The sequence below is a fragment of the Ostrea edulis genome, chromosome 4 (genome assembly GCF_947568905.1).
Source record: "Ostrea edulis chromosome 4, xbOstEdul1.1, whole genome shotgun sequence".
NCBI lineage: Eukaryota > Metazoa > Mollusca > Bivalvia > Ostreida > Ostreidae > Ostrea > Ostrea edulis.
In genome coordinates, this window is record NC_079167.1 from 51756407 (window position 1) to 51770610 (window position 14204).

The 14204-nt window shown below is 34.3% G+C and overlaps 1 protein-coding gene across 1 annotated transcript in view; it reads right to left on the minus strand.

The window, feature by feature from the left end:
- The window catches only part of LOC125670789 (nuclear pore complex protein Nup85-like), a 44447-nt gene that overhangs the window by 29181 nt on the left and 1062 nt on the right, over window positions 1–14204 (minus strand). Inside the window, exons 2-7 of the mRNA XM_048906175.2 lie at window positions 11556–11655; window positions 9488–9589; window positions 7493–7553; window positions 6980–7050; window positions 6343–6456; window positions 4436–4557 (exon numbers count right to left, since the gene is read on the minus strand). Coding sequence (XP_048762132.1) covers window positions 4436–4557; window positions 6343–6456; window positions 6980–7050; window positions 7493–7553; window positions 9488–9589; window positions 11556–11655 — 570 coding nt within the window. The remainder of the gene's footprint in view (window positions 1–4435; window positions 4558–6342; window positions 6457–6979; window positions 7051–7492; window positions 7554–9487; window positions 9590–11555; window positions 11656–14204) is intronic.

Genomic DNA, 14204 nt, shown 5'->3' on the forward strand with positions numbered 1-14204 from the left:
AGTTTTTATATATAGTATCAGCAAAATTAAAGACAAAGTCTTTCAAATGATAAAGACACTTTTAAAATCACTATGACCATTTTGGCCCCACCCTGGTACCAAAACCCCTAGCTCTTGGATCATGGAATTTACAATTTTGGTAAAGGACTACCCGCTCCCAAATATCCATTTAGTTTCAGTTTAGCATCAATAGCATTAAAGAAGGTGTTACTTAAAAATATTTTACACATGAACACTATATGCAAAGTTTGGCCCTGTCCTGACGTCAGAACCTCTACCCCAGGGATCATGAAATTTACAATTATGGTAGGGCCTTCCTTCTCTACATGACTACTCATTTCCTTTTTCTTACAGATGTGCTGTTGTACTTACTCAGCAATTAGTTCTCTCCACACCAGAAGGCACATAAAGCCGCAGCACTCATTCAATTGTAGAGAAGAACAGATGTGTGGTTGTACACAGAAAAGATATTTGAAAATTGGACAATTTATGGCAGTTTTTTCCCACCCCTAAGGCCCAGGGGGTGCAAGAATCCTGAAAATTACAAGTTATATCCTCCTAGTTCCAAAGATTCTTCATATTACTAAATTCTCATGTAAAACTTTGATTCCATATTTAAGCCAACCCTTGGCAAATATGAATCTGTACTACATTGGACTGCTTGCAAATTAATACTAATCAGTGGTCCTTGTTAAGAAAATACTCTGATCTCCTATGAGGCCCTATCCTACCAACAGACCCTGATTTGAAGGAAATTGAATCTGCAGTCTGAAGATGCTTGCATATTGATATGACTAATCATGATTATGCTGTTCTTGAGGAAAACACTTTTAATATTTCCTATATATAACTTCATAAAACTTCAGTTCCCTATTGTGGCCCAATCAAAGGCTTTTTACTACATTTGTATATACAATACACGCCATGAGTATTTCCTGTCGCACGATAGAAAACACAAGATGTAATATGGTCTGTGTTAAATTGTGCACACAGCATGCGACAGTGTATGTGTATTTCATGCGACAGTGTATGTGTATTTCATGTGACAGTGTATGTGTATTTCAAATACACAAGAAGTCCACTGTGGGCCACTGTGTAGAAAGGTAGTACAAAATGCCCTCAATGTTGTATCGTGTCAACATCCATGTCACACTGTGTCTATACGAAATCATATATATAGAGTCAAGTTCCTATTCAATTCAATGGTGCTGGTCTTCAGATTTCATTAGCATCATATAAGATTGGAGTATTCATAAATTGACTATGATTTCTGTCAAATGCACTGTGATTGGCTGACACAAAGTGAAAGTGCCAATCAAAGTGTGAGAAGGAGACAAAGTGTAACAATTGTAATATTGAGACAGAGGAGTAGTAACTTCGGAATATATATTATATTGAGTGACTGTTCAACGAACAAGAATATTTTTTTTAGATATCATCCCAGTCTTTCTATATCCCAGTCCTACTATATCTCAGTCCTACTGTACACCTACTGTATCTCAGTCCTACTGTATCTCAATTCTACTGTATCTCAGTCCTACTGTATCTCAATTCTACTGTATCTCAGTCCTTCTGTATCTCAGTCCTACTGTATCTCAGTCCTACTGTACATCGTCTTACTGTATCCCGGTCCTACTGTATCTCAGTCTTACTGTATCCCGGTCCTACTATATCTCAGTCCTTCTGTATCCCAGTCCTACTGTACACCTTCTGTATCTCAGTCCTACTATATCCCAGTCCTACTGTATCTCAGTCCTACTGTACAGTCTGGGCGAAAAACGCTAGACTGATGACCGATTTCTAGTAAAATTTCTGTCAGACTTGTAGATTTTTCCCTGCACTAGCCCGATCGGACTAGTATAATTTTTTCTTTAAAATATATATATACACAGGACTAATATTAAAAATCTGTAAATACCTCGTGTAATAACGTTATTTGATTGGCTGAGTTTGCTTGCCAGTTTATCGAGTCCAAATTATTTTGTACCGGGTAATTTCATCTTTAATGTCAAACTCTAATACGCTGAAAAGGGGTACGAAATGTCTCAGCTACGAAAGAGAAAGGTTTGGGTACAAATCGTATGGCACCTACACATGTCGCTCTTCTGCTGTCATAGCGAGTGGGGAAAAAACGAAGTGCAGAAGAAATAAAAGCACACAAACAAAGATACGAGTCAAAGAGAAAGTGTGGACCTGTTTAATCATGGACCTTGAACCGTCCATAGCTAAAGTTTGACGATGAAAAAAATACAATGTTGTGTACGTATTGTGAAAAATGCAAGATGAGGAGAGTGAAAATGAGTTGCTTGAATCTGAAATTGACAGAAATTTAATATTATATGAAGTGGAGTATGACTGAAATTTTTCATTTATTTTTGTTTTCATTCTTACTATACAGAAACATTTTTTTTGTATTTGTGAGTTAAATTTGTTTTAATAAACTGTTTTGATTTTGGACTAGCAGTGCTCCAAGTCACATCTGCTATCAGGTCGCAAAATGCCGACCTAGAAATATTTCTGGTTGCCATTTTCAAGTTTCTAGTCGCCATGTTCAAAATTTCTAATCGCCATGATAAAAGATTTTGTAAATAAGACCTACAATGTTTTTTTTTAATTTGAATATCTTTCAAGAAAAAAATCTACACCCATGTATGCGTTTTGTTTGTTTTATTTTTAAACTAAATAGAAATGTGCTGTGAAACATGCTGGAACAAGTCAAGTATTTACTCTGGCAAAAGTTGTATTGCATTGGGCCATCCTGTATATTTTACAGTACGCTTCTGGGGAAGAAAGCCCAGCGTTCCACACAAGGATTTGCTTTAAAGTCATCAATAAGTGGGCCTTCACTGCTTATGTGAATAAGAGCTTCTACTTTTGTTGGATATTTTGCTGAACAATCAGTACCAGCATCAATAAGAACACTACATCCCGAGTTTGTGATTGTCTGTGAAAATTAGCAACAACAGTTGCCCCGCTCGACTTACTGCTAATAATGCAGTCACGGACAAAGACGTGTCTCTTACTGTTACCGTGAATAATCACACTTCCACATTTGAAAGATGTACACCAGGTCGTGGTGAAATCAGACAATGGGTGTCCAGAAATGGTATACGTTGCGGGCTGATTGGCCTCACAAATTCTGCAAAACATTTTGCAATCTCTGTATATCAACCACGAAAATTCCTTCAGCCATTAGGACTGGGGTTCTTCCTTTACTTTTACATTTTTCTTTAGACACAGCTACGTCATCTTTAAATGCAGAACTTTCTCCGTGTAATTCTTGAATTTCTTCATTACATGTACTAGACCAAGGCTTCTACTTTTTACTACTGATAAATCCAAAGTGCTTTAACCCTCATTTTACCATCATCTTGATTGCTTTCAAACGCTGTTTTGACCGAGACTGAAAAATATTTATTCAGACTTCCGATTCCGATTACAAAATTTTACTGGATGCCCAATTTTTTCCCCACTCGCAAAAATGCGACTTAAATATAATCTCTAGTCGCAAAATTGATTTTCTGGTCGAAAATGCAACCGTTTTACTCGCAACTTGGAGCACTGAGTCTAGTGAATTTTTTTTCGGCCTAGGAAATTTTACATTCAACTAGCCCGACCAGAGTAGTAGCTTGAAAAGTTTTTGACCTAGACTGTGTACACCTTCTGTATCTCAGGCCTACTGTATGTCAGTCCTACTGTACACCTTCTGCATGTCAGTCCTACTGTATGTCAGTCCTACTGTATGTCAGTCCTACTGTATCCCAGTCCTACTGTACACCTTCTGTATCCCAGTCCTACTGTATCTCAGTCCTACTATATTTCAGTCCTTCTGTATCCCAGTCCTACTGTATTTCAGTCCTACTATATTTCAGTCCTTCTGTATCCCAGTCCTACTGTATTTCAGTCCTACTGTACCTCAGTCCTACTATATTTCAGTCCTTCTGTATCCCAGTCCTACTGTATCTCAGTCCTACTATATTCCAGTCCTACTGTATCTCAGTACTTCAATATATCAGTCCTTCTGTATCTCAGTCCTACTGTATCTCAGTTCTCCTGTACACCTACTGTATCTCAGTCCTACTGTATCTCAGTCCTACTATATTCCAGTCCTACTGTATCTCAGTTCTCCTGTACACCTACTGTATCTCAGTCCTACTATATTCCAGTCCTACTGTATCTCAGTCCTTCTGTATTTCAGTCCTACTGTATCTCAGTCCTACTATATTCCAGTCCTACTGTATCTCAGTCCTACTGTATCTCAGTCCTACTGTATCTCAGTTCTCCTGTACACCTACTGTATCTCAGTCCTACTGTATTTCAGTCCTACTGTATCTCAGTCCTTCTGTATTTCAGTCCTACTGTATCTCAGTCCTACTATATTCCAGTCCTACTGTATCTCAAGTCCTACTGTATCTCAGTCCTCCTGTACACCTACCGTAGCCCAGTATGTAGATTTGTGTTCTGGTTGTTCCTCCCTTACTAGCTCACCAAACATTCTCTCTGCCATCGTAAAGTGGATCTTGAGCCACTCCAGTAATTGGGGAATAACAAGGTCACCTGTAAATGTATCAGCATTATGCTAACTGCAAATAAAAAATTTCTGTGTAGCAGATTGTTCAATTAACAAATTCCACAGCTTAGATGCTTGTACATTTGTGCATTATTGTACACTTTCTTTAATATGCCTCTTTTCCCCTTCCAACAGTAAATCTTCACAAAACATACAGTTGACTGGTTATGTACAATTACTAATGCATCTCTGCTAGGGGTGTGTATTGCTCAAGATTTTCCGATACAATACAATATTTTCTGATGCGATATCCGATATATTGATACAATACAATATTTCCTGATGCGATATCCGATATATTGGATATACAACGTAGTTAAGCATTTTCTGAAGTAAAATATAAAAAATTTTAAAAAATGAAGTGGTTTAATATCTTTTATTTCATAACAAAACAAACAATGACAATTAAAGTCTGAGGAAACTCCAATGTCACAATGAAAAAGCAGGGATTGAAGTCTGAGGAATCTCCAATGTCACAATGAAAAAGCGGGGATTAAAGTCTGAGGAATCGTGTTCCTGTTAGAAGCCATTTTTAAATTATGCACTTCGATCCCGACAATTAAAAGGGCTATTTTTAACCCCAACATTATATTGTATCGTATCGTCGAAACACTGTATCGTATATCGCTGGACAGGCGTATACCGGTACATTTCGATATATTGATTCACCCCTAATCTCTGCTGAGTACAGAAAACTCAATGAGTTTAAACATCAAAGAGGCCCATGGGCTGTATCACTCACCTGAGCTTTTGCATTTTTTACTTGTAAGTGACCTCATACTGGTCATGTAAGGTTTTGAACAAACTTGCATCTTAATTTATCCTTGAAGTTCTTGACAGTAATCCTGCCCTGTATAGGGGTTTTGCTTGAAAAAAACTTTAACCTAAGCTAAATGTTTTTAGAGAAGATTTTCAAAGAATCTTCTTATATAATCCTATCTAATCAGGAATTATGGTTTACATAACCTGGAATCTACACAATACAATGATGCCCTATAAATTGTAATTGTTACAGTTCTTGTGGCTTTGTCTTGGCATCATGTGTCATGGTTTGAATAAACTTGAATATACACTCCTTAAGGATACTTGCAGTTCTTGAGCAAAACATGTTTACAGAATTTTTCTAATAATTCCTATGTAAAACTTCAAAGTCCTATTATGGGCCCACTCTGGCCACAGATTGCATGGTTTGAACAAAATTAAATCAACACTTCATGCAGTTGCTTTCATATTAACTAGATATGTGGCATATGCCCTTGTGGTTCTTGAGATGTTTTAAAGAATTTTTCTGCATGTTCTTAAGTAATGTTGAACTTTGACCCCTTTCTGTGGTCCAACTCTGACTCTCTGGGGCCTGGTTTGAAAAAAATTAAATATTCACTACATGAGCATTCTTTCCTTTTTTCAATAAGCTTGAGCTTATTTGGTTACTAGTAAGTCATTTGTGAACAGATTTTTTTTTTTTTTTTACACATTTCACCAATTTTTACTAATTTTCAATCATCTCCCTTTGGAGGAGGGCATGGTCCTTCATTTGAAATCTTGTTTACCCAATACTTTCTGGCAAGTTTGATTGAATTTGGCTCAATAGTTCTTGAGATGTCAAAAAAGTGAAAAGGTAACAGACGAGAGACATAAAACAGACAAATGTTGATCAGAAAACAGGCACAAGCTTACAACCACATCCTATCGAAATTTGTGTTTTACAGTACGAGAGAGAGAGAGAGAGAGAGAGAGAGAGAGGGAGAGAAAGAGAGAGAGAGGGGGCTTACCAACAGGGCTCTCTATGAAGAGGATTTCACACAGACTCCAGATGAGCTCAGACATGTCCAGTAACTTCATCTGATCTGTGTACTGCTGTCTTTGGTCCTCGTCTCGTGTGCTCTCTGTGTAAACATGAAGCTATCTTTTTTAAAGTAAGAATTTTTCGATTGGTGTTATATCACAAAACGTCTTTGATTATACTGAGATCATTTTAGAACAAAGTTCTTAGTTATCCTTGCTCCCTTAAATCTAATTCACAAAGAATCAGTCATAATACCAAATGTCACACCTATCATTTCATACTGTAAATAATAATAATAATAATAAAAAATAATAATAATCAGTCATAATACAAAATGTCACACCTATCATTTCATACTGTAAATAATAATAATAAATAATAATAATCAGTCATAATACCAAATGTCACACCTATCATTTCATACTGTAAATAATAATAATAATAATAAATAATAATAATAATAATCAGTCATAATACAAAATGTCACACCTATCATTTCATACTGTAAATAATAATAATAAATAATAATAATCAGTCATAATACCAAATGTCACACCTATCATTTCATACTGTAAATAATAATAATAAATAATAATAATCAGTCATGATACCAAATTTCACACCTATCATTTCATCCAAATCCTTCAGGTAAGCTTTCTGTGTAGCCCTGTAGTGTCTGCTTGATTTTAATATTCTGTTAAAAAAAAGATTACACAACTGACCAGTGTTAGAGGTAAATTGCTTAATATATTTCATGCACTGTGTAAATCAAAATATTCATTCCTATGAACATAATATTGAAGATACCACATTCAAACACCATGTTCCTATGCAGTGGTCAAAAGTCCTACAAAACGTTATTGCATATTTAAATGATTGCACAAATTTCTTTATCATCTCCTCTTTAAAGGAAGCATGGCCATTTATTTCAATATCTGCCTTTCATTTTAACAAACTTGGAAAATCCTTTACCCATGGATGTTTTGTAACAAGTTTGGTTGAAATTGGCCTAGCAGTTTAAAGAAGAAGTAAAAAATGTGAAAAGTTTACATATAACGGACTGACAACGGACAAATTTCAATCACAAAATCTCCCCTGATATAAAATCAAAATTAGTAAATACTCTTTCAGCTTACTGTTCATGAAGGGCTGCTCCATTTAACTGGGTCGCTTTGCGCTGAAGGGTAACAAATATATCTGAAGTCATAAAATATTTTTAATAATTAACTGAGTACCTTTATATACAAAATTATTCTCTATTTTCCATGACTGTATAGGCCTACTAAGTGAAGGTTGAATTGTAGAATATAATCACATTGCAGGAAAGACGAGGGTTCACCAGAAATCTTAGCAGGCAAAACATGACACAATAAACAATATGTTATTGTTAGATTCTATACATTTTTATGACAAAAGTATGTTCATTCTATATACAGAAATTCTAATAATACCAGTAAACCCTTAAAATGATACTCAATTTGAGAAAGACTTGATCTGATTTAATAATTAGGAATTGATCTACAGTTTGGTCCATGCTGACATTTCAAAATGGAAACCACATAAGGAAGGCCCTTACTCTACCTTCTTATTACATAAAATTTAAATTGGTTACAGAAATATTAAGCATTTTCTAAATTCACTTCACCTGAATAATTGAAAGCCTGCATGTACTCAGGTGAATGAATATACACTGCATGGGGATGATTGTCATTTGCACTCCAGTGGTTCTTGAGAAGAAAATATTCAAAGAATTTTCACCCATAGTCCTACATAAAATTCTGAACCCATGTGGCCCACTCATGGCTTACGACTGATGGTTTGAATAAGCTCGAGTCTTCATTATATTAAAGAACATTTCATGCAAGTTTGAATTTTATGCCTCAATGGTTCTTGAGATGTTTTCAACAACCCACCCTGTTTTGGCTTGATCAACCAACCAACCCTTTGCAAGGGGGTCTGGTCCAATTCCTTTAAACAAACTTGAATCCCCCTTCACCCAAGGATGTTTTGTGCCAAATATGGTTAAAATTGGTGGTTCCTGAGAAGAAAATATGCAGACATCCACAGACTACAGACAAGAGATAGAAAGGTGACATATAAAACCTAATCAGACGAGCTAAAAACTTTAGCATGAATTTCATTCCAATTTTCACGAAAGATAAGTTTGATGACTAGCAAGAGAAGATTAGATTTTGGGAGCAAATTGTGTATGAGAACAAGTGCTAACAAAGAGAGATTATGGAGCCTTTACAGAGGTTAGCAAGTCTCTAGACACCTTTGTTATTATATCATAATTATCTATTTATAGCAATCGTGTGATGTCATCACACTGTAGTTCATTTTCTCACTCAAATTATGAGTCGCTTTGGATTCTGTGGTTCTAGTTATTCATCAGAATCATGTTCAGGAAGTGTAAATTTAAACATGGAATAAATGGAAAATAACCCTAATATACCTGCATAGGATAATAAATCAAGGGTTATATGTACCAATGACTGCAACAAGTGACTATATGAATGGTGAATGCTTAGTCCATTTGTCAACACCATTTCTTGAAATTTTCTTTGCTTAAAGTAATTCCACCCTCCTGTGATGTCATCAGATTTTGCAAAGTCAATGGTTTATTTAAATTTATGCATGATAGGAGCGTACCTTTTGTTTGAGTCTTTTTCGATAGTTATTGTAAAAAATCTTGTTAAAAATAAAATATTTCAAAAGTTTAAGTTATTGATGAATAATCAATGACAAGTTTCAAAATATTGAATCCAAGGGCAATAACTCTGTTTTTATTGATTTCTCTATCAAGTCTATTATGCGATAGATTTCCTTTATTTTCACAGACATTTTGTATATTTTTGTGAAGAAACAGTTTTATGAAATTGTTATAAATGCTATTATATCGTCATAACCAGTTTTTATTGAATTTTGATAACGTTGTTTAAGGAAAATTGCAATTTTCTGACGGTGATATATGATTCTGTTTATGTATGTCTCGCATCTTTAAAAGTGTGATGACCTATATATTTTATTTGATAATTTGTTAGTTTGAACTCTAATAAATGGATATAAGTACACTTTTTAAACTTGTATCAGATAAAACTGCGAGTATGGAGTTACCTTAATGTACTTACTGTGTGAATCGTTGACCATTTTCCTGAGAACAGGGTGATGCAGATCAATGTCCCATTGAACTTCCTGAATCACTTCCCGTTTACCAGTGGCTGGTCTTCTCTCTATTGACATGTACAGTAATATGGTGAGTAAATCTCTGTAATCAAGTCATCTTTATTTCCAATAAATAAAAAAAAAAATTGAAATATAACAGAATTACCCAATATATCACATGAAATTTGACTTTGTCAATGGGTTTCCCAGAAGCAAGTATTACTGAACAGTTTATTTCCCAATCTAGAGCAACAGTAACAAGTGCCAAAACATTCACCTGTATTTCAACCCACTGTATCAGTGGTATTTTTAGCGAGACTCAATTTTAGCGATTTGTCTATAAATTATGGGTATATTAATTTAGCAAGAGCTAATGTTAGCGATTTTAAAATTCCAAGAAAGACAGCTATTACCTCCATCATGTCCATTATGAAATGAATTGTTAACGATAATTAGTTTTAACGATCTTAGCACTGTCACTAATAATGCCAAATCCTTGCTAAAAATTCTACTTATATGGTACTAATTACGTTCAGCACTCACTTGATTTAGCCATATATAATTTTAATTTGATAAAAGCTATTCAGATATTTGATTTAGCTATTACAATATTCAAGAACTACATATGTATAATGTGTGATGCAAAAGAAATATATGTAATATAAAAGAACCATGTCTGATATAAAAGAACTATGTGTGCGATATAAAAGAACTATGTGTGTGATATAAAAGAACCACGTATGATATAAAAGAACTATGTGTAATATAAAAGAACCATGTGTGATATAAAAGAACTGTGTGTGCGATATAAAAGAACTATGTCTGTGATATAAAAGAACTATGTGTAATATAAAAAGAACCATGTGTGATATAAAAGAACTGTGTGTGTGATATAAAAGAACTATGTGTGTGATATAAAAGAACCACGTGTGATATAAAAGAATGATGTGTGATATAAAAGAACTATGTGTGATATAAAAGAACTGAGTGTGTGATATAAAAGAACCACGTGTGATATAAAAGAACTATGTGTGTGATATAAAAGAACTATGTGTGATATAAAAGAACTGAGTGTGTGATATAAAAGAACCACGTGTGATATAAAATAATGTGTGATATAAAAGAACCACATATGATATAAAAGAACTATGTATAATATAAAAGAACTATGTGTGATATAAAAGAACTGTGTGAGATAAAAAAGAACTATGTGTGATAATAAAGAACTATGTGTGTGATATAAAAGAACCACGTGTGATATAAAAGAATGATGTGTGATATAAAAGAATGATGTGTGATATAAAAGAATGATGTGTGATATAAAAGAACCATGTGTGTGATATAAAAGAACTATGTGTGTGATATAAAAGAACTATGTGTGATATAAAAGAACTGTGTGTGTGATATAAAAGAACTATGTGTGTGATATAAAAGAACTATGCGTGTGATATAAAAGAACTATGTGTGTGATATAAAAGAACTATGCGTGTGATATAAAAGAACTATGTGTGTGATATAAAAGAACTGTGTGTGTGATATAAAAGAACTGTGTGTGATATAAAAGAACTATGTGTGTAATATAAACATCATAAAAGAACCATGTGTGATGTAAAAGAACTTAGTATGTGTGATATTAAAGAACAATGTGTGATATAAAAGAACTATGTGTGTGATCTAAAAGAACTGTGTGTGTGATATAAAAGAACTACGTGCAACAGTAGCTATTTCTGCCCTCTGAATGTCATTTTGAAAAATAACTACACCAATGTCAATTCTAAACATATTTATTGTGATCTCATCACTAAGTATGATACCCCACAACACTTACATAGTTCAATATTTATTACAATTTTCTAACTTAAAAAAGTGGTGAATCAGATCTGAATTCTTGACATAAACTAAGATATAGAGGACTCAGACATAAACTAAGATATAGAGGACCGAGACATAAACTAAGATATAGAGGACTGAGACATAAACTAAGATATAGAGGACCGAGACAAATTCATATCTCACATCATTACACCTTATTACCTGAATATAGAACAGGGTTTCTGCCTGGAAATACAAATAACTGGTTCCCGGTGCCCCAAACTGATTGCAATCCATACTGGCATGAAGAGTCCGAAATCAACTGAAAAAAAATATCTGTATATAATTACAACATATCCATCAAATGCTTTCAAATATTTTTAGCAGGAAAAAGAATAATGTTTTATAAAATCAGCTCTAGGACTGCATCACATTTAAAAAAAACAACGCACCCAAAACACTATACCCGTATACCGTTCATATACAGTGGAACCCCGTTATTACGTTTTCCATTTTGTCACGATAAAATAACGTAATACCGGGGGCAACGTAATAAACGTTCCCAGTTAAATCCGTTAAAAATATCATTTGGAAATTGTATATCGTCCGTTGGTACTCCGTGAAGGGGTGTGTGAATATATCTTTACTGTTTCTTTGTTTAAAAGACTATGATACTTTGTTTTATTTACATCTTATCTTTAATGTCCGTAATTCTTCATGTTCTTATCCCTTTTCTTTATTTCGGTGTAGGATACATAAGGATGTTTTGATAAACGTTGCTTTTTCTGCATTCGTTTGGACCGCCATTTTGTTCAACTTTAAAACAATGCGTTCATGTAAATTTCTCTCAATAACTCGTTCCGGTTCGTATTCAACATTCGTATTTAAAAAATAACAAAACATCGTTTTTATTAAGTTCTCTAATTACACAATACACAACGCAATAAAAAAAAATCCCATCCTAAAAACAACAAAACTATAGACACAAAACGCACGCGATACCCAACATTTACACACTTCTCACCAACGATAAACATGCACGGAGAACAATTTAAGCGCAATTCACATAAAAAAAAAATATAATGATGCACGAAGATTTCATTTATAACGCTAAATGATGGCACTAAAATCTTGTGCGCATCAAGGGATTTTAAAATATTCACTGAGGTAAATGCCGTGCACGAATCGGCCGATAGATTGGTGTATGTATGGACGAGATTTACGAACACCCAAGCTGCATGTCCAAACAACGAACAATTTTTTTAATTGAACACCTTTAGTCACCTATGTCCAAGCAGTTACCCAAGCGGTTGTAACATTGCTGCGATAAATCTTGTCTTTCTTGTTTGGTACCAAAGCTTTCCGTGAATAGAGTTTTAATAGCGAAGGTAATTACACTATGCTGAACACACAGGCGGTTGAGAAATTATTTCTTTGATTATCAAAATATGAAAAATGAAGTAAATTTCATAGAGTACAATTTCTAAATAAACATTATTTAATTGTTTATCACTGGCTTCTATACGGGGTATTCACCTGTATTGATGTCGCTAGATCTATCGAAGCGTGATCAGTCAAGCGTCTCTAATCCCCAAACAGACCAGGAAATTTACGTGGTGACTGCCTCTGGCAGTCAAGGTGTGAATGGCTTATTATTTTGAGAATCACTATTGAATAATTAGGGATTTATTACGTTTTTGTCGGAATTTTTACAACGTAATACCGAGTCCCGGCATTTTAGGACAACGTAATAACGAGGTCTATTTTATATAGGTTTGTTAAGAAATGGTTTTGTGCTTTGAAATTCCAACGTAATATGCGGACTAACGTAATAAAGGGGGAACGTAATAACGGGGTTCCACTGTACTAATACAATATTTAAGGAAGAAAAAGTGCAGTTATGATATTAAATAGAACATTACATGTCTAATTCCTTATCTTGGATGAGTCATCAGTACATCAGGAGTTAAAATAATTTTACTCAAAATTTTGTATAAAAATCTCACAAAGTCACACCTTGGACTAAGAATGTGAACTTGCAAGCATTATCATCCCAATCTTGTGTTTTATGCCCACAGGCAGTGCTGTTCACAGTTTTACAAACATGAAAGGGGACAACTGCACTTTACCAGTACGTGCAAATAACATGGAAATAGCACATGCTCTTCCTATATAATCATAAAATGCAAAAACAACCTAATCTTTTAATTCTTCCATCATTTTTTATGTTGATAAACTTCGTTTTCTTAACAAAGTTAATTAATTGAAACTGAAAGTCATGATGTTTTTAAGCACGTAACTTATTCCAGCGTTGTGATTGGTCAAAAGATAAGTGACATAAAATTGAAGTTTGACAGCTGCGGAAAATGCAAACACTGTATCAGCTGACCTAGCATTATCATGTCCTTTGTTTACTATGATTTTAATGAGATAGACTGGTTGCAAAATTGTGGACTTTTGGGAAATTTTAGCGGTAGAAATGCAATGATTGAAATGTTAAATTAGTGGAGGACAAAACTTACAGCAAGGACAGTGCTGTTTAGAGGTGCAGCAATTGACAGAGTAACAAATAAAAAATTTCCATAGGAGAAGGATCATAGTTTTCAGGGAGCCATTTGTTGTAAGAACAGACAATAGAGTAAACTACTCCTTGGGGACTTCATTTCAAGGGAAAATGAGATCATTCTTATATGAGAATTGGAAGTGACCACTCAATTATTAAACAAATTTACACTTGCCGAAAAAGACAACCGTTGGTCACTTTGACAGTTAACAAAAACGCAGACCGACTGAATGGTAGCACAGATTTGTTTGACGACTAAGGTAAGTTTTTCTTTTCATTTTAGTGATTGGCCGTTGTCCCCAAGCCCA